Here is a 20,259-nt window from a genome sequence, read left to right as displayed (position 1 = left end):
AAGGTATATGAAGTTTTAATGTGGCACTGTAGTTTAGATGGGCCTATGCTGTTGGGCTATGGCTATTGGGGAAGCCAGCAACCTTCCAAGACTTTTGATGAATTCTTTTGGAGTTTCAGGTATGTTTAAGCAGGATTTATGCTGATAGGAGCTGTACTTCGTACTGTATACTCTGAATTTTCCAGTTCAGTTCTTGTATTTGGAATGTTCTTCCGTGTCGGAGTCCATAGATAAAATTAAGTGACTGTAGAGGTCGGCTGTCACAATGCTCTGCATCATGACTTTCTGGGGAGTCGCTGTTGCTGCTTTGTAAGTGGCTGAAGCGCTGTGAAACAGTTGCCGAAGTCCTTCCCTGATTTCCCGTAGAACACTAGGGGAAGCAGTAGTCTGCCCCCTAAGTCACTGTGCTACTGGTTCACTGAAATATATTTCTGCATTCCCTACACAGTAGGAATGGAAATCTCTGGGATGCGGAAAGTACGGACAGCTGTGAAACAGCTGACTGATTTTTATCAGTTTCTGTGTTGGCTTTGGATTTTGGTTTTAATTCCCGTTGATTCCATTTGATTTCATGACTAGAAAAATACTTTTTCTTTGTTTGGTGTCATACTGTAAGATTTATAACTTGAGTTTCAGTGGTTGAGTTTTTAATTCTTCAAGTTGCTAATTTTTAAAATAGGAACATTCTATTGGGACAAGCAGTTTTGGTAAGATATAAAAGCTCACTAATCTGAGCTGGGTAATTCAGAAACCTAATGTCAGACATTCAAATCCCAAACAAATTTTTGTAGCATACTGCTTCAGCAAAAATACAGTATTAATCATTCAGCTGTTCTGGAGTGCAGTAGGGAAGCTAGTAGGGAAGATTCAAGGGAGAGGAAATAGGATGCTAACTGCAAACTTAATTTTCCTGTCATTGTTATCTATTTGTTCTGTCAAAGATCTGTCCAAGGAACTGTCCTAATACAGTTTTTAAAATGTGGATTTTTTTTTCTCAGTTAAATTTTACTGTGTGGTATTTTTCAGTACTACAATTTGTCTCTTGCATCTTAACATGCAGGATTATGGTAAATGCTCTCTGTCTTTTGCTGCATTTACTTGCAGCAGCCATTGCTGGAATTCTGAAAGATTTTTTTGTTAACGTGATCTTAAAAGCTTAATTCATCCTTTCATATCACTGTTTCTTTTTCTAGCAAATTGCCTTTAAGAACCTCGTTCAGCGAAATCGTCAAGCAGAACAACAGGCAAATCGACCGCCACCTTCCAATTCTGTCATCCATTTGCCATTTATCATTGTGAACACCAGCAAGAAGACAGTGATTGACTGCAGTATTTCAAACGACAAGTAAGTTAACAAAGTTTTCTATCTGGCTTTTGGTACAGCTCTGTGTTCATATAAATGTTCACATAGATCTGTTAAAAATTAAATACAAATTAAGTTACCGATGCCTTTTGTAGATTGAGAATATGCATTTTAGACAGCTATTTTTTTGTATACCTTTTTAATAAATAGAATAGTTGGTTCACATTGGGTAATTTATTGAAGACTTTCTATCTAGAGAGATTAGAAGCCAAGTAAGGCAGCTCTCATGAAGTTTTGTGTTATACTTAACCAAGTGGTGTTTTCCTTTGGCTTTAACACAATGAAATTCAGCCAGAAGAGTTGAAAATGGATTTTGCTTTCAGGACTGCTGTTCTCTACTTTTGATTCAAAAAACTGTGTTTTTCATCTGCTAAATAAAAGCTGAATGTAAGCAGTCACAGTCAGATACATAAATCTTGAAAAATTTGATTGCTTGATGTGATGTGTCACTAACACTGCGTGTTAAGCTTTTGAAATGCTGCAATTCCTGAACCTAGAAAGGTAATTAAAGTCATTTAAGCTAACTGAAACATATTTTCCTCTCCAGGTTTGAATATCTATTTAATTTTGACAATACTTTTGAAATTCATGATGATATAGAAGTACTAAAACGAATGGGAATGGCTTGTGGGCTAGAATCTGGAAGCTGTTCAGCAGAGGACCTAAAAATAGCAAGGAGTTTGGTTCCTAAAGCTCTGGAACCCTATGTGACAGGTTAGTTACTCCAAGAAGAGTTGTTTTATTTTCTTAATACAGAGCTCTAAGAAAAAGCATGAAAACATCTTAGATCAGGTAATTTCTGCTGGTTTGTGGTAAAGATTTCTATCAAGTTCTCAACTATATGTGCTTTTTAGTGTTCCTTAGGGAACAGATAATGTAGTGACTGAGAGAATGGGCTCTTGCTCTTCACAGAACCACATTTTGCGTTATACCACACTAGACCTTTGCAGTGTATTATTGTTTGAAGAGGATAGTATTTATGGTTGGTTCACCTGCAAAGGCAAAAGGCAATAAGTGTAAACATATGGTCGTAGCTTCATTTTTTACTGTTTTCATTATATAGCAATATAGAAGACATCTGACTTGCTCACTTCAAAATAAATGTTTGGGGTTTTTTTAATGTATTTTGTTTGGGTTGCAAGACTCCTTTTCTGGACTTTTAAAGGATTAAGCATTTCCACTGAAGTAGATGAGTGTGTTTTGAAATGTTCTTGAAATGTGTATTGTTCATTTTACAGAAATGGCTCAGGGATCAATCAGCAGTGTATATGTCACATCATCAGGTTCTGCATCAAATGGCACAAGATTTTCAGCCAGGTGGGATAAAACTACCGATTAGTTTTAAAATCTGTGGTCATCAAAGAAACTTAATTAGAGATTAAATGCTTCATGAAACAAGTTGTGTTCTGATGAAATGGGGTATGGTTATGTGCTTTAAATGTATTCTCAGACATTGCTTTTACAGTGGTTCTTACCAGTGTTATTAAATCTTTTCCTGTATAGTAGAAAGATGTTAGATTGGTGTTAATCTTGGTTGTATTTTTTGTTTGGTTGGTTGGGATGTTTTTTGTAATTTTGAGTTTGTGACACGAAACAGATACTTCCCTAAAGATACAAAATGATATTTTGTCAAGAATTTGTGTCCAGGTTTAATAGTTTATCAAACTATTGAGAAAGTAAACAATGAAACAGATTGACAAAATAGCAAGTAGTAGTGGAGATAGGAATTTTTGGGCTCTGTCAAAATAAAATACTTGTGGATACAGTTAATTCATGTAGGAACAAGACATTTCAGACCGTATCTGTAACAAGTGTGTGTATTTTGGTTAAAAAAGAACACTGATCCAGGAGGTGGAGTTTCAGTGTGGGGATACTCTCACAGAGGGGAAAAATACAAGATGCCAAAGAGTTTGTTTACATTTTTTTTATTTTAAACTAAAAAAGAAAAGCACATTGAGAAGAAAACAGTTTAAAATTAAAAATACAGCACATGACAGTTTGCGATGTAATATCACGGAACTAAGGAGAAGCTATTAATTCCTCGATTTTCCAGGTCTTTGAATCAAGATTAGTGGTTCTGAAAGACATGATTACTTGTGATGCAAATGACCAGTGCTACCTAAAAATACTACAGAGCTTAGATAGCTGTGTAGCCTTAACACTAAATGTACTTCAGGAGAAACCTGAAAAGCCTGTTTCTAAGGTGCCTGTGAAAGGGTTTAAACTTTATATTAAACCTGAAGGAAGAGCCATTTAAAAATTACTTTAAACTGTTTCTGCTTTTCTGAGACAGCTTGTACATATATTAAAGACAGTTTATGAAGTGGCAGATTCATTAAAAAAATGGACTAGATATGACTATATTTAAGAGCACAGTAAATTGGGAAGAAATCATTAAACAATGCCAATTGCCTTTCTCTTTTTCAGTGACTTTTCCAATGGTGGAGATGGAATGTTGGCTACAAGTTCCAATGGATCTCAGTACAGTGGCTCCAGAGTTGAAACACCAGTTTCTTATGTTGGGGATGACGATGATGACGATGACGATTTTAATGAAAATGATGATGACGACTGATGCCCTTTGCTTGTAGACTATTTTTTGTTAAAATTCAGCAGGCTTCAGGAATAAATTGTTCTAGGGAGAAGTGTCTCAAATTACTTTGCCCCATCCCCCAAGGAGAATATTGGTAAGCAGTTCTGAGTTTAGAAATTGCACCTCTGATAAGCAAACAAGGATTGTTTTATGTAGGATATTTTTAAATGTGGTGTGGATGTGTGTTTTTGATACCAGTGTGTTAATGCAGAGCCTTTATTTACTCTTGTTTTAGGGGTTTTTGGTTTGTTGGCTGTTTTTTTGTTTGGGTTTTCTTTTTTACTTGAAGGAAAATGATTTTGCCCCAAATGTTCTTGCAAAGTTTGCTAAAGAAAATGTAGACACATCATTGAGAAATAAAATACTATCCTTCTGTGTAAAATGAATACACCGAATGGCAATTTATTTGGAGTGTATTTTGATTATGCCACTTTTTGAGGGATAGTGAGCTAATGTAGTAGTGTTTTTTGTTAATCATGCAGTGTCCAAAGAACCAAACAAGAAAGAAACGTCCTACTTTTTTACATGTTAAATTCCAGGAATGTTGTTGTGAACTTATTTTCCCTTAAATGATACCTAACATTATGATTCCATCAAGTTTATATACTTTTCACTGTATGTTGGGACATATGAATTACAAAGTTTTTGGCAAATGTTTACTGCCAGTTGGTGCAGCTATATAAAATGTCTTGAAGGTTTGGAATGATTTATTGCTTATGGTAAAATTTGCCTGATTTCTTACAGGCAGTCTTTGGAAACTTTTTATTATATAGTTGTTTACATACTTATAAGTCTATCATATAAAGACATGTTCTGAAACAAATGTTTGTATTTGTTTCATAAGCATCTTCCTGTAATCTATTATAAAGTTGAAATTAAATATAGAGAATGTTTTAAGTTTTTTAACTCAAAATTTGTCAATCATTTTTAATAGTTCATTTTTATAAAAGGAATGTCAGGGCAGGTGGTAGTCTTTGTAAATTTATTCACAAACAATTAACTGCACAAATACTGTCAGCTGCCTATTCTAAGACAGTAGTCTTTTTGTTGAAACACAAATAAACTTTTCTGTAATATTTTATGGAATATAAAGAGACTATAATTGTTTGACTTGTTTAACCTTGGCACTGTTAGTTTTTATTAATAAAACGCGCATGGGCATTTTTAACAAGCTCTGTGGTTTTTCTAATTCTAGGGTTATTTTAGAACATTTCACTTCTTCTCATCACAAGACATAGAAATAGCTGTCTTGGGATACTGCATCTGTGCTACAGAGGGCCCACGGTTTTTGCTTTGATTAGTAATTTGCCCGTAAAACTCTCGGTAACTTCTGATGCAAAAAGCAGTAACTTACCAGGTATACTCTCTCCTTTCACACCTCCTTATTTTAGTCTTGTTGCTCTTCACGATGTGAGGTCAATCTTAGTACTCCAATCCGACTTCTCTGTTTAAAATCACATACTTACTGTCCCAACTTTCCCTCCCATATTTCTCAATCATAGCTTTCTGTCATGCATTCCCATGTCCTCAAAACTGATTTTTTTTTATCTACATTCCACTGTTAGATCACATCCGCTCTTCTCACCTGAAAGAGCATATTGAACTGGCTCGGTCAGTGCAGGCTACTGTCGGAGTCAGGATTTGTTGCTTCCACAACCTGCAGGGAGTTGCTGCAAAGTCTAATAAGTGGACTGTCTGTGGTCAGGGCTCCTGGATGCACTTAAATCCTGTGGTAAATGTGAAGTGTGTTACATGGGTTTTTTTCTCTAAGGGATGATGCATTGACAAACCTTCTTTGGAAAGGCAGGGATATGGGTCCTTACCACAGAGCAGTTGATAAACACTGAGGGTTTTCTAATTGTATCAGACCTTGTAAACATGAGGGAACCAAGCAAATCACTTTTGCGGGCCTGGGGAAACAATTTTGTGGGAAGGGGGGCTAATTTAATGCTTGGCTTCTCACTGAGGATGTCATTCTCTGCAGTGCTAGTGCTAGACACAGGTTCTTCTTGTAGTTGAGTCAGCTGATTCAAATTATCTTTGATGCTGAATGGCCGTTTTATCTGCAGAGAGAACTTCAGACAGTTGAAGGCAATTATTCTAGTTTTTCATTGTATTCCTAATCTCCAGTGTATGATCCAAGATTTACCTGCAAAGAGTGAGTATAGAGATGTTAGGTAAGGAAGGCTGAAAGCATCCAACGATTTCCTTTTGGTTCTTATTGCTGGAATAGTCCTCAGGCGAGACAAGGTCAAGGTGGGAATGAAAATGTGAAAAAAACATACATTTTCAAGATGTTACTTTTCTTGCTTTTGTTTGCTGACGAATCTGTGAAGTGGAATTTGATGGTTTTAACACTAGAATTGTTTGGGGAAAATGAATTTTTACTATATTCCTGGTTGCACTTCATGATCCTAAAGATATTTTTTTTTAATGATTCTATGCTCCTTTATTACCTTTGACTTAGGAGAGCTTTCTGGTAAAGGCAACAATCAATAACAAGAGAAATTCTATAGACTTTTTAATTACTTACTTGATTTCAGGCCGTTACCTCCTTATAGCGTTCAGGTGAAGGAGAAGAGGGGAAAAGTAGATAAAATTGAGACCAGTGGTGGAGGAGGAGAAGATTGAAATGAGGAAAGGGAACTAGAAGAAGTAGGAAGAAACCAATAAAGAACAGATTGTAACTTAGGGTTTTTACAGAGGGGCATAAAAAGACAAGGTGTAAGTTGGAAAAAATAAGAAAACAAGAGACTAGTCAAAGACTACAAAAAAGACTAGTATTAAAAACTTTATTAAAAACAAACAGGCAGAGAAGTTTATAGAACAGATGTAATAATGTCAGGCGAGGCATGAAGGGAACTGGAAGGTGGAAGATAGCTAACTGTATGGTTCTAATCTCTAAAGAGTGGTTCCACATGTTCAGATGGAAAATGAAGATCAGAAGCAGAAACAGTGAAAGAGGAAATTGTGGACAGGAAACTGTTGAGGAAATCTGTGGAAGTAGAAAATACTGTAAGGCGGTAGAAAATAAAATTCAGTTTAAGAAAGATTAAATTATGGTAAATTAATGAGTGGTAATAAGGGCTCAGTTTGTGGTAAAACATGATGGGGAAAGGAAGTACTTTTAATTACTTTTGTGATGTGAAGAAGAGGAAAAGTTGAGAAAGTGTGTATTTATGCCTCTGAAATGGTCCTGCAGATAAATCCTGGGAGAAATGCGCATCTTTTTCTCTTTTTCTAAAGTGCTACTGAGTTTTGAAAGACTGTCTGTTTTGACATGTGAAACAAGTTAAAGATTTCTTCCAACTATTTCACAAGTAAGCTTTTTGGTTTTTTCCCTGGGAATTTTGTTTCTTAACTAAAGAGAAGCAAGTATGACTTTGAAACTTTTTCTTAAAATCTTCCTTCAATGAGAGGTGGCAACAGCTGAAGAGAAGAAAAAATGTGGCTTTTAGGATGCTGGCTCTTGAAGATGACCATGTATTAAATTGTTCATGCAAGGAGGTAACTGTCACAAGATAAACCTCATTTCTTTTATCAGTGAGTACACAGGTTGTGAAAGCTTCGTATTAATGAGAAATCTGAAAATTGGATGCTACTTTAATACAGAAAGGGCAAAGATTAAAAAAAAAAACCTGCTGGAATGATCATTGTTAGAAAGGATAGCATACACACTTTTTTTTCCAGATAGTTAATTGTTCATTGTAAGGTTTTCCTTTCTCTTGACTGCTTATGAGAGGAGTAGTAGGCTGTATTTCTTTACTACTCCACTGAGTTAACAACTTTTCACCACTTCTCAGACCTGTCTGCTTCCAGAAAGATGAGAGTATTACCACACAGACTTTTATTGTTAAAACCTTAATTATCATTCATTTATGAGGAAAAGAAAAGACAAGTCAGCACATTGAAAGCGGCAACTTCTCATGTCATTATTTTCTATATTTGGGATTTAAGATATTTCCAGGGTTTTTCTTGGTCTTTGGTTTCTCCTTGAGCTTCCATGGATTCTGGAAGGTTACCAGGGTGCTCAGTGGCTGGAGCAGTTGCCACATGAGGGGAGGCTGAGGGAGAGGGACTTGTCCAGTCTGAAGAAGAAGCAGCCTCAAGAGACCTAAGTGCAGCCTTCCAGTACTGCGAGAAGGTTATTGCAAAGATGGAGTCAGTCCACGGTGGTGAATGGTGGGAGGATGAGAGACAACACACAACACACACAATCTGAAAGTCTCCAACTGGATATAAGGAATAACTTGGGATGGCCAAGCTGCGGAACAGGCTGTCCAGAGAGGTTGTGCTGACTCAATCTTTGGGATTTTCAGGACCGAACTTGATAAATGCCTTGAGCAATGTAGAGTCTGACCTCCCAGCTGAGCATACTTTGAGCAGGGACGAGACCGGAAACAACTTGGGATGTCTTCCAGCATGGAATACCATATGGATCTCATGAGAGGGAAAGAAAACAGAAAATATGTTAGAAAATACCAGTGTCAGGAACAGACCAAGAGGTGGGTCGTTTGGCTTGCCAGACTCAGCAGAAAATGAATGGAAGCTCAGCTCATCTTCAGAAGCTGTCAAAAGGTACCAGACTCCTGTGATGTAAAGGGTAGTTGGACAAACAGGTAGAAGTGAAGACTGTCTTCCATTGAGATTTCTGAGAAGCAGAAATTCAGCTGATGCTGAGAGCAGCATGAAGAAAGGCAACGATTGGCATGCACGGGTGTTTCCCGCTTTGAACGTTTGATTACACTGGTAATTCTCATCTGGCATGATGATGGTTGTCACCTAGCTGAGTCTGCCTTGCTCAGCTGGGTAGCCGTTGTCCTCAAGAAGTCATTTGAAGCATTAACCAGTGAAACAATCAGAGAAAATCATGATGATTATTGATGCACAGCTTTACTGTGATAAAGACAAAATGTTCTGGTATGGAAGAGAAAAAAGAGACCGGTGTTAAGTGAAAAAATCATGTAATATCCATGCAATATCATTACAACTGCTTTTCCTTGTTCTGCTGTGACCTTTTTGTTAAATTTTTGGATGGTTTGAACAGTTTGAAATCATCCATACTTAGGCTCAAAGATTTGATCATTTTTTATGATTTCATTGTGTGCACATCATGGTACATCATTGTAGACAGTGCAGTTTCATCAGCCCTAACCTGTCAGGAGAGCTAGTCAGAGCATCTGCATTGTGGCACATTAAAAAGACAGTGAAGTTGCAGACTTCAGGCAAGGTTCATGTTCTTAATTCATGTAAACTTCAGAGAATTCATTTAAAATAAAACAGAAGATTAAGCACATAATTAACACTTAACTCTTAAACCAGGCAACCATGATAATTTTTGCAACGCAGTGTGGATCTCTACAATTCTGATGCTGATTTTTAATAACCTTTAAATAGTAACTTCTGACAGACCAAATTAATGCTAGAGTTCCACTTTTTAAAGTGTGAGAAAATAAAAAGTGTCAAAAATGTGCGGAAGTCCTCCCCAAATGTGGTCTAGACAGCTTGAGATCAGCCCTGAATCTTGTGTTAGAAAAACTGTTGAAGAAAACAGCTAAAAGAAAACAAGAAGTGTGGAAGGTTAATTATTAATGACAGAGTATAGAATATGTCTTACCAAATGAATATGGGAGGAGATTGCATATTTTTAGCTGATTAAGGAAGTGATGGATATGTTTCAGCATTTTTAAGCGTTTTTTATTTCTTTGCGTTCTCATTTTAAATATGTGTTTTACAATACCAACAGATTGTGTGTTAAAAGGGTTGTGAACTATTTACTGCTGAAACGTTATTATGGCATTATCACTGACTCACCCGCTGCATCAAGTAAGATTGTACTTTTCTTAACCAATTTCTTCAGTAATCCAGAAGAAAATTTAAAATATATATATTTTTAAGTAATACTGCTTAGAAAAGAAGTAAACAATGAAGAGGACAGATTGAAGTGGATTACTTGGCAAGCAGGGCATGTTCAAAATATGTTATGGTTAAACTGCACCTCTTAAGAACAAAATTCAAGGTACACTTATACAAGGAAAGACTATATGCTGAAAATGTGAGATTCTAAAAACTGGGAAAGACTCAGAGAAAAAGCCCCTCCCCCAGTTATTTGATACCTAAGGTAAAGCTCTATTAGTAAGAAAATTAAGGAACTCTATTTTGGTTTATTTAATGGGGAAAAAAAAAAAGGAGAAATAACTGGATTTGTGTCAGGTCAAGCAAAAAGATACTGTTTCAACAGGCTCATCAGTATATGAGAGAAAAGTGACAGAAGGTTTAAGAACTGGAACTTGAAATCAGAATAATTAAGATGGGTTATGTAATTGATTATAACAATAAGCCCCTGTAACATTTTTATTGGAATGCTGGAATTGCCACACTGGTAACAGTAGGACTGCACATAAATACATGCGTTAATGAATGAAGGTGTTATCCCAAGAGTCTCTCCAGAATTCAGTTCTTTCTCATTTTATACCAAGTGAGAAAGGTGTAATAGGATCCTAAAAAGGGAATTTTCAGCCCAATTTCTGCTGTTAACATAATGGGAAGTTCTGTGTTCCATTGTTATCACTCTGGTATTGAGGGGAAAAGAAACTGGGAGAAGAGTGAACACTGTCCCTAGTGAGAGTTTTTCAAATTAAATTGAAGAAAAAGGCTCCTGCCATGCATATATTTATTTTACGTTAAGCAGAATAATCTTGTTTGAGCTTGAGCTTTTGTGTCTGAAAGAAAAAGCTTGTGAAGGGAGTTTAAATATAAATACTTTCTACAAGCATTATTGATGCAGCTGTTACTCTACATTCAATTACTGAAAGCAGCACATGGTTAGCTTTATTTGTTGCAGAATCAATCTCTGCCTGACTTTTATTACAGGTAAGAGATTAAAAACAGCTCTATGAAATGAGAGGAATTCCCAAGTGCAATAGCAATGACATCATGTGAGGCCATTAAGCAAAGACTCAATTATTAATATCTAGTACTTGGCAATTCTAAAAGGTAGAGGGCAAAGCTTTGAACTTCTGTAGTCTCATAGCACAAAATCCTTTAAGCTTCAAGGAGCTTGTATTCATTGTTTTTCTGCACTCTGTTAATTTTTTTCATAATTTTTAATAATAGACATTAGGACTTTACACTTCAATTATTGGCTTTACCAGTTCCTTGACTATTCATAGGAATAGCAGAGAAATGGAGAGGAAAGTACATCTCAAAGCATCTGCTGTATTTCTGTTCTCTCTGCAGTGATCTTATTAAGAGTTTTATTTAATATCTTCAATGGAAAAGTCTGGAAACTAAAATTTATTGGATATACATCAATAATACTGGTTTCATGCCATATTACTGCCTTCCCTGTGCCTCTTCTTCTGGCTACCCTCACTGCTTCACAGCTGATAGGAACAACGGGCAGAGTCTGGCACCGACAGACACCCTGTTGTCTCCTGATAATGCCTGTCTGACCCCTTTGCTGCTCTAGAAGCACGGACTAATTGCCCATTCCTTTCGGATATCCTACTTGATCAACATCTGATTGAACTTGGGAATTTGTTTCTATTTGCATTTCATTCTTAAATCTGCTGCTTTAGTTTCCCACGTAGCCCAACTTTTTTCCCATTTGTGTTGTTTGGTCTTAATTGCTAATACTTGATCTATTGCTAATGTTGCAACCGAATTTAGGTATAAACTATGTGTATTAGTACATCTGATATATCTAATACGTATGTATAGATATATGTTCTATACCTATGTATATATATATACCTTCTTGAATGCGTATGTATCTGTCTCTCAAGGAATTGGAGACTTGCAATAAGAACACTTAAAAGACTGATAAATGTGGCCAGTTTTAAACTGGAAACAAAAGTGTTTAATTCCATAACAACACACTTTGTTCTAAATGGTTAGACTCTTGCATATTAATAATGATTATTGCTCTGTGTATAGAACTGTTAGTCTGTAATACTTGCACACTGAATTAACTGTGACTACACATTAACTTTTAGCTGCTGCTGTACAGCTGGCACTGATGGCCAAGTCCTTGTTAGGCTGGAGAGCTTAGACCCAAGGAAGCGTGTCTTCATTCCTTTCTTCTCATTGCTGGTGTTATCTGCTTCTTGCCTCCTCCCCCTGGAACTCAGCTGCTTTTTGGCTTGTTTTTTGCTTTTTCCAGTCACGCCTCTTGTGCCTTGGGCAGGATGCCCTGCCCATTTTCCTTCCCCTGGGCTTATTTTGGTCATTATCTTGTAACTTCTGTCAGTTGGATGTCTCCGAAGTGCAGCTATGCAAGCCTGTCTTTGCTGCTTTGATGGTTTCATTACGTGACATGCTTGTACATAGCGTTGGGCTGTGCCATGCAGTATTACAAAATATTTGCATTATGGTAATTCTATTTAAATGTGCTTACATTTGGGGTTTGGGCAAACTAATACTAACTACACACAGATTAACACACTTAGGGTTGTCTGAATGTCACTGTAGTAAAGAGAGTTGATCTGTTACACCTTTTTGCTTCGTAAAATGTCTAGGCAGTGAAGGTGCAAAATGATTTCTTGAGTATCGTTTTTTTGCTGTGCAGTGTTTTTTCTCTGGCTAAAGCATCCTGGACTTCAGCTAACATAAACATAGCACACACACGCAGCAATCTTGTGTCTTTGTATCATGAGATAGATTTGTCAAATTTTAGATTCAGTTAAAAATTTGGTGTTACTTCAGCATCTTCCAGATTACTGCAAGTAACCCAAAACTCATCAATGCAACACAGAGCTATCCTACTGGAGGAAACAAACAAAACCACCAGAAAAACAACAAACACAAAGCCAACAACAAAACACCAAACAAACATAAACACTAAACTATTACAACCTGTAACAGTTAGATGAACTGTTTCCTGGATGTAACTGGATGTTAGAGTCTTACCAATCACTTTTATTAGGTTATATACATAGAGGTAAGTGGTACAATGAAATCTGTTAGATAGAGGACAGATTTCAAGTTTGCTGCTTTTGCATTGATGGATTTGTCAACTAAAAAATCTGACTCAGCTGACTAGTACAAAAAGCCAATGCATTGGGATACAGATAATTTTAATATACTTTTATGATTTATACATCCTATACAAGAGAGATTAAAAATTTTATTACTTGCTAGTATTTCAAAGTATTGATTTGTTTTTCTAGCTCTCTAGTTATTTCTCAATATCCAAAGTTTAGTATCATGCATCAGTTATTTATTATGGTTTGAAAAGTGGTTGAAAATGACTGATTCTACACTTATTTTCATTGAAGGCACAGCTGCACACTTTGGGGGGAACTTGCTTTGTACAAATACTTGCATGAAGGCAGTAGCACACTGTAGCCATGGAATATTAAGCTATGTACATGGAGGTAATCCTCATCTCCTTCACACACTGGGAGTGGTATCTTGATTTTTAGCCATAGAGTCATCTTGCAGTAGAAAATGTCTCTTTGCATTGGAATTTATATGAGAACCATAGTGAGAAAATAAATATGGATTAATGTGATAACAGTTTGCCCTAAACACATTTTCTAGAAGTGTCTCTCTTGCTGCTCAGTCTTCTATTTTCAGTTTAAATTCCACTTTTCCTTCATATGGATCATGAGCATTATCAAAGGTAATTCCAGCTCCAATGATTTTGCACACTATTTTAAGTTCTGTATTCCTTGTGATGTTCAGAAATTTCACAGCTACCAGAGGATTGCTGTAGCTGGGCTAGGAGGGAGGAAAAAGAGAAGAAGATAATTTTACACTACCAGTTTAAAACCAAAGTCTTAGAAATAGCCTTCTCTTGAGTTCTTGTAGGATTGCAGAAATGCTCCGTATGTTTTACCTTACACGAAGAGAAAGAAGAAAATTGTATTTAAATACATAAAGCACCTACCTGAGCCTTTTTGCCATAGTAGGGGAAGTAGTGCAGGTTGAAGGTACCGTTCACGGGGTAGTAGTCCACCTCCAGTGGGCGAGGCTCCTTGCCCTGTTTGTAAAATAAACAAGGAAGATGCTTCATTGGCAAGGAGATTGTCAACCAGCCAAGGGTGAGTGTTTCACTGCTGCTGAGTGTGTATTAAAGCTTGAGTTCAGCAGCCTGTTTAGCACCAGTCTTATTTTTATTTTTCAAATAAAAGTGGGAATCTCCAGCTGTTAATATTGCCAAGAAAAGCAGGGAAGTGTTCTTTGACAGCAGTTGGGAATTCGGTGAGTTGGACTTGCTGAAATGGGCGGAGAGCCTGAGGGAGCTGCGCTGAGGTGTAAATTCACTGTGGGGAGCTGAAAGCAAACAGCAAATGCTCTCTGCTGCACAGGATAACTATTTTTCAGGTGATTTTAAATAAAGCAAACTTTTTCTTAGCATGTTTACTGGTGCAACAAATTGCACGGAATTGAGAATATTCTCAGTATTTGGCATCTGATTTTCAAGCTGCGGTTCTTGTGCTCTCAGAGCTGCAGTGCTTGAAATGTGTGAGACTCTTAACTTCATACCCTTACCACATATGTGCAGTTCACCCTTGGTGCAGTGCCATTGCCAGGGAAAAACTTGATAATCTGAAATAGAAAACACACATTTGGTAATCTTAGAAACTGTTTTGAGGTAAAACTGAGCAAACAACTGAGAACTGAGCTTTAAAGGATGCTTAATGCGTTTCTGCATATGGCTCTGTCAAACAGATCATCTCATCTTGTATACCTGGGTGCAAAACTGCTGTGGCTGGATATTTAGGAAGCAGGACTTGGTGCTGCTCAGGATGAGCACTGCAAATGGGCTCCATCCTGTCTGGGACAGGCTATACCTCCTCCAAGTCCAGCTCATTTACCCACAGGTCCCACTTGCCCTTGCTGATGTCCAGGCAGCCAGGGATCTCTTAAAACAGCTGATTATTTGTCAAGAAAGGAGAAGCTGAATCTCCATGCTTTTAATCTTAACTTCCTTAGAAAAACTTAGTTTTGGCAAAAAAACCTTGTGCTGGTTTGATCCTACAAAACTAGTGGGGTCACATCCTGTAGCAGCAAAGGCAAAAGGAGTTGAAACCCCCCTGGTCACTCTTCATCCATCTTTTTCCTGGTGAGGCTGCCACCCAGGCTTGCTGAAGGAGGCATTTTGGGCAAAAGCTTGTCTTTTACGTGCCAAAATCAGAGGCAAAGCTCTTGTCTCACAGTTAGGGCTTGCACAGATTCTTGAAAATGTCTAAGGTGCAAGCCAAACCAACAATCAAGTAATTTTGTCTATCAGGAAGTGGAGGGGAGTCTGAGCTCTTCACTTTCTCCTTGAAACTGAATTAGAAGGTTCAAGATTTTACCCCGAAACAAATATCAAATGCTTATGCCTTTGTCTATGTCCTGAAAAATTTTAAGGATGCATAGAAAATTCCCTTTTTCTTCTCCAAAAAACGTGTTGGTGGTGGTTTTTCCCTGAGAAAAAAAATATCCACCATTTGTTTTTATAGGTTCTGCTAAAGATTTTCTTTGCAGCCTGGAGAAATAAGGTATCACCTTTCTGAACCCACTTCAGTTATTGTCACATCCTAATGCCTCAGCTGAAGGCACAGGACTGTAATATTGCAGGAGGAAACTGTTTTGTGTGCTAGTTTGTGGGAGGAGTGCCCTACAGAGACATTAACAAAACTAAACAAAAGCCAAAGCTGTAGAGTCAGTTCAGAAATCACTGCCCTATGTTACTTTCCTAGGGTGGTGAACAAGTCTCAGGAGGTCTGTCGGGGAAAAGCACATGATTTTTTATTCCCACTACAAAGCAGAGTTTAGAACCCGTGGCAGCAGATGACACAGCAGCTCCTCAGTCGAGACTCAAGTTACTCTCAATGAATCCTTTCCTGCTTGGCACCCTGAGCTTGTACTTACCCTGTTCATTTTTATAATAAAACAGGGTTTCCCTTCTGGAAATCCAAAAGTTGGATCAGAGATGCCAGAGCAGTTTTGAAGCATGTCTGAGGTAAATTTGCAGGATAGTTTTGTTTTATTTGGGCCATCAAAGGTGTCCTGGATGAAGTATGTGTTATTGGTGCAGTTGATGTTCAGATGCTGAGCAGCTGGCGTATACGCTAGATGTGGGAAGGAAGAAAGAAAAATTTTCCTCTGAAGTTTTTCATATGCAAATTATAGATCCCAACATCAGGCTAGGGGTTTTATCATGGGAGAATGTACTTAAAGTGAAATTGGGATTAGACAGAATGAAGAAACTTTAAACTGTCTGGGGGTTTGGTTGAGTTGTTTTGTTGTGATTTTTTTTTTTTTTTAGAATATCCAAGCAAAAGAAAAAACATAAAAAGAAGATCAAATTGAGTTAAGACCGGCCATTTGTGTTGATAGATCCGTATAAAGTCAGTTTCAAATATAATTTTTTTGAGTATGTGCGTAAGAAACATGCAGAATTACAATATTAAGGCTCAAAAAAGAATATAAATGTGCTAAGATATTAACAGGTAAATGGGACACCTAACCTACTTTGACTGTATTCTCTGATGGCACCATACAATGGCTTTACCGCCTTAAGGCACTTTGATGTTTGTAGTCACAGACAAATTCATCAGATTAATTTAGATGAGACTAGTTTTGAGGACCTTTTGTGCTCCCACTTCCCCCAACTTTCTGTTGGCCTATTTTAGGATGAAACAGAGTAAAAGCTCCGAAGCAGGGCTCTGATTTTAATAGACATGTTTACACATTTATACATTTATAGATTCATGAGGGGATTTGCTCATCCCCTTTAGAAGATACATTTTCCACTCAAAATCTCTGATTTGACAAGGACAAATATAAAATGGAGACTCTGACTTAAGGTTCTCAGACCTAATATGGGAGATAGGTCAGCACATTTCTTTGTTATTATGCAGGAAACCTCATTTTTACCTGTCAGAAAAGTGTGAAGAGTTGTCACTAAACCTTCCCAGGTTTTGTTGTCGGATACATTATAATAAATTTGTAGTCCTCTATCCCCATAAACGTCAGGTCGTAACGTTACACCTTCATGGGGGAAGAAAAAGGAAGACAAAGCAGAAGTGCCAGGCACAGATTTGCTTATTTAAATTGACAGTTGTGATTACACTGCATCAAGACATCATCAGTGTAGTAGATCCTGAGGTTTTGTTGGAGGATTTAACCGTGTACAGAAACCCGCTCAGCTGTGAGTTGTTCAACCAAAACTCTAAAAGCCTTTGCTGCTGCTGAACTATTTTCCTTTCACATATACCCATGCTGTTATAAGAACAGCTTGTAAAATCATTCCAGCAAATGCACTGGATTTCCTCAGGGCTTCTTAACAATAACAGTCACATGAGGTTAAAGAAAGAGATCATACAGCAGCATGAGGAACAGCTTTTGAAAAAGCCACACTTAATATTTTACAGGAATTATTTTGCTAGCAAACACCAAGCCTACTGAATACCGGGAGAGGAAACTTCAAAATACAACATCTGACAGAATAATTTTTAGGGCTACAACTTTAAAAAGTAATTTTTTCACTCCCATTGTGAAAACAAGCCATTGGGGTGTGAAGTTTTAGCAGTGTGCACTGATGATCTCTTGCTGATCATCTCTCCTGTTTCTTTTCATGTCCCACAAATCTTTATTCCTAATGCCACAAGTCTTTGTCTTATTTTTACTTGTTTGACTGCTGGCACGTCCTGCTGGGAAGGTGTTCCTGCTCTCCCAGAGACTTTCCATGGTGCCAGCAAGTATGGAAATACCCACCCAAGGTTGCTCGCCCCAGCACTTATCCATTTTGCAGGCACCCCAAAACCCTCCATAGTGCCTGTAGGGTTGGAGCAGAACCCAGGGCTTCTCCAGGGATTTATCCCTGCCCATAGGGACAGGAGGTGCCCCACAGCCCAGGAAAGCCTGCTCCTCTTGCAGGTGACCACTACAGGCAGGCACTGATCATCTCAGTAGAGTGATGAAATAAACTAATGTATATATTAAAAGTTATATTATTTTATAGTATATATATTATCTAATGTATATTACATTACTTTTCATATATATATTAATATATAAATTAATACTAAAAAAATAAACGTGCCGATATTTTTTAAAGCCTGATTGTGTTTTCAGGCAGAGGTTAAACTTTGCAGGGATCAGTTGGGCAGAATTGACCTGATTTATTCCACACTGGTCCCCCCTCATGCCTGGGTATTGCCAATGCCCCTCAGCCCAGCCCAGCCCCACACAGCCCTTGTGGGACCCTGGCCATACCTGGGGATTTCAGCTGGTCTTGGTAATCCGGCTCGTATGGATTAATTGTTCTCATTAAAGAATAAATGGAGAGTGCAAACAGCCCCGACATCACCACATAGAAAGCCAGGTAGTAGAGGCTGATCCAGACTGTGGAAAAAAATGAGAGCAAAATCTCATTTTTTGAGCAAGGTGCAGTGATCCCTCTCCAGCCAGGAGCATCCTGGTGGCAGCACCATCTGTCTCCTTTCCACCCTTGACCTCAGGGAGGTTTTCCTTGTAAAGGGACAGGTGTTTTGGATCATTTTCTCTACACTCAAAAGAATATTTTTCTAGAAAAAAAATTGTTCAGTTTTACAAGGATTTTTGAAGTAGTTAGTGCTGAGCTCAGGTTGTTTAAAACTTAAAATATTATGTAGCTTCTTAAAGTAACTTCACATATCAAGACCATTTTTCTACTTATTACACATGGAGTAAGTGACACAGCCGAGGTATTTCTATGACAAAACCAAGTTGCTCCTTGTGGTATTTGGAAAACAGATGTCAGTGTTTCGGGTGTGCTGATTTTAGACCCATATCACTTCACTGCCTTTTACACTGAAATCACCATGAGCAAAATGTGTCATCTTGCTATTTTATTCTGAGATGCATGAGATGCAGAGTAACGTTGTGTTTCTGTCTGTATGTGCATGAAGTGTCTTACACAAGGCTGATGCTCTACAAGCAGTCAGTGGTTGTTTTGTGGGAGGGTTGTTAGAAACCTGTCCCTGTATTCATTGGCGCCTCATAGCACATTTCTCTCTACCAACTGGAAAGGGCTCACATTTCAGTTGCATTTTCTGTGAAATTTCAGTTTCATTTGCATTTTCTGTTTTTAGGAGTGGCCAATAAGCTTCATTCACAGGTTTCATGGCAGAAAAAAAAAAAAAATCACCTGGAAACTTGCAACTACTCATAATTTGTGGGAAGAGCAGGGATATTCTTTACAATGGTCCAGACTGCCCTTCTCAGAATGTAGATCATAAAACACATCATCGTTGTAGACACTAGTTTGACTATGGGAAAAGTTTGGCTGTGGGAAGGGAGGCTCATCTAAAATACACACTAAGACACTGGGATAAGAAACAAGATCTACTAAGCAAACAATAATTCAGGAAGGAATTTCAGAAAAACAAAACTTGTTTACAAAGAATTGGACAAACGTCACCAATTAAGCAAAATTCCCCATGTACGAGGATGTGAACCCCTTTTAGTTAGCAGAACCCAACTATAACCATCACCCTTAGCTATTAATAAGTTACCTGTTAATGCATTAATTTTTCTCCTTTCAAAGTACTTGGTTTAAAACCACTTTCAAGTCATCTTACATTTGCAGAAATTACTTAGATCAATGTTTTAATCAGCTTATTATTATTATCAATTGATCCAGCTTATAGGGCCACCCAAAAAGTTGTTCGAAGGTATATGTGAGAAGTGATGTCTTCAACATATCTACATTGTGCCCCACTCATTAGGATGATACCTCCCTGCACATTTTTTAAATATACTACAAGGAAGAGAAGACTCTTGCATGTGAAAACCTACCCCAGTTAATTAAGGACCTTCCCATGAAGAGCTTTGTTTCTGGATTCCAGACAAAACGACGGAAATTTTCCATCCGTTCACTGCAGGTCTTCTTTTCATTTAAAGTCGCCATTTTCTCACAGAAGTTCCCAAGAATGTGTCCCCCTTTGAAACTAAGAAATTCAACTGGTGCCCAGAGGACAATCACGCAAGAAGCTTTGGGTTTTATACCTTCTTCTCCACTGAAGGTCACCAAGTTTGTTTCCTGTGCCAATGAAAGCCCCTGCTCACTACTATCAACCCACTGCAGATACAATTCTTTATAAAGGGTGTTGATAATATTGCCATTGAGGCTGGCAGGGGAAGGTTAGTTCCAATCAAATGCCCTTCTCCTTTCTCTTGATGGCCTTAGCAGATCGGCAGAGTTACGCGTTTTTCCTAGTGCCTGTAGGGTTTGCGATAGACTCAGTGTGATAGCTGTTATCAGAGCAGATAAAGTAAAGGAGAGCTTGTTTCTCCCTGGGTTTTCTTTTCATTTTTTCCAACT

At 37.7% G+C, this 20,259-nt stretch overlaps 2 protein-coding genes across 6 annotated transcripts in view; one reads left to right on the top strand and one right to left on the bottom strand.

Annotated features, from left to right (window-relative positions):
- The window catches only part of TFDP1 (transcription factor Dp-1), a 39,588-nt gene extending 34,461 nt beyond the window's left edge, over positions 1 to 5,127 (top strand). For all 5 annotated transcript variants that reach the window (XM_027884637.1, XM_027884635.1, XM_027884639.1 and 2 more), the window contains 4 exons: positions 1,194 to 1,345; positions 1,911 to 2,077; positions 2,602 to 2,680; positions 3,791 to 5,127. In XM_027884637.1, coding sequence (XP_027740438.1) covers positions 1,194 to 1,345; positions 1,911 to 2,077; positions 2,602 to 2,680; positions 3,791 to 3,938 — 546 coding nt within the window. In that variant the 3' untranslated portion in view covers positions 3,939 to 5,127. The remainder of the gene's footprint in view (positions 1 to 1,193; positions 1,346 to 1,910; positions 2,078 to 2,601; positions 2,681 to 3,790) is intronic.
- Positions 5,128 to 13,517: 8,390 nt separating this feature from the next.
- On the bottom strand, positions 13,518 to 19,845 carry ATP4B (ATPase H+/K+ transporting subunit beta). Its single transcript, XM_027884653.1, has 7 exons — positions 19,734 to 19,845; positions 18,171 to 18,299; positions 16,830 to 16,943; positions 15,822 to 16,021; positions 14,448 to 14,510; positions 13,849 to 13,932; positions 13,518 to 13,679 (listed from the first exon to the last, which is right to left on the bottom strand). The coding sequence occupies exons 1-7, from the start codon at positions 19,843 to 19,845 to the stop codon at positions 13,518 to 13,520; spliced, it is 864 nt and encodes a 287-aa protein (XP_027740454.1).
- Positions 19,846 to 20,259: the final 414 nt, after the last annotated feature.

This window comes from Empidonax traillii, unplaced genomic scaffold (assembly GCF_003031625.1).
Source record: "Empidonax traillii isolate 1590-97213 ecotype Southwest subspecies unplaced genomic scaffold, ASM303162v1 scaffold151:size923898, whole genome shotgun sequence".
Classification (NCBI taxonomy): domain Eukaryota; kingdom Metazoa; phylum Chordata; class Aves; order Passeriformes; family Tyrannidae; genus Empidonax; species Empidonax traillii.
Note: the sequence above shows the minus strand (reverse complement) of the source record. Positions and strands in the feature narration are given on the sequence as shown.

What these genes read in the sequence shown, in the direction of transcription:
- ATP4B (XM_027884653.1), bottom strand. Translation starts at nt 19,845, where the DNA reads ATGGCGACTTTAAATGAAAAGAAGACCTGCAGTGAACGGATGGAAAAT. An exon ending in TTATTATAAAAATGAACAGG is followed by an intron (nt 14,511 to 15,821) that starts GTAAGTACAAGC and finishes TTTCTATTTCAG; the next exon opens with ATTATCAAGTTTTTCCCTGG. An exon ending in ACTGCACATATGTGGTAAGG is followed by an intron (nt 13,933 to 14,447) that starts GTATGAAGTTAA and finishes CAGGGCAAGGAG; the next exon opens with CCTCGCCCACTGGAGGTGGA.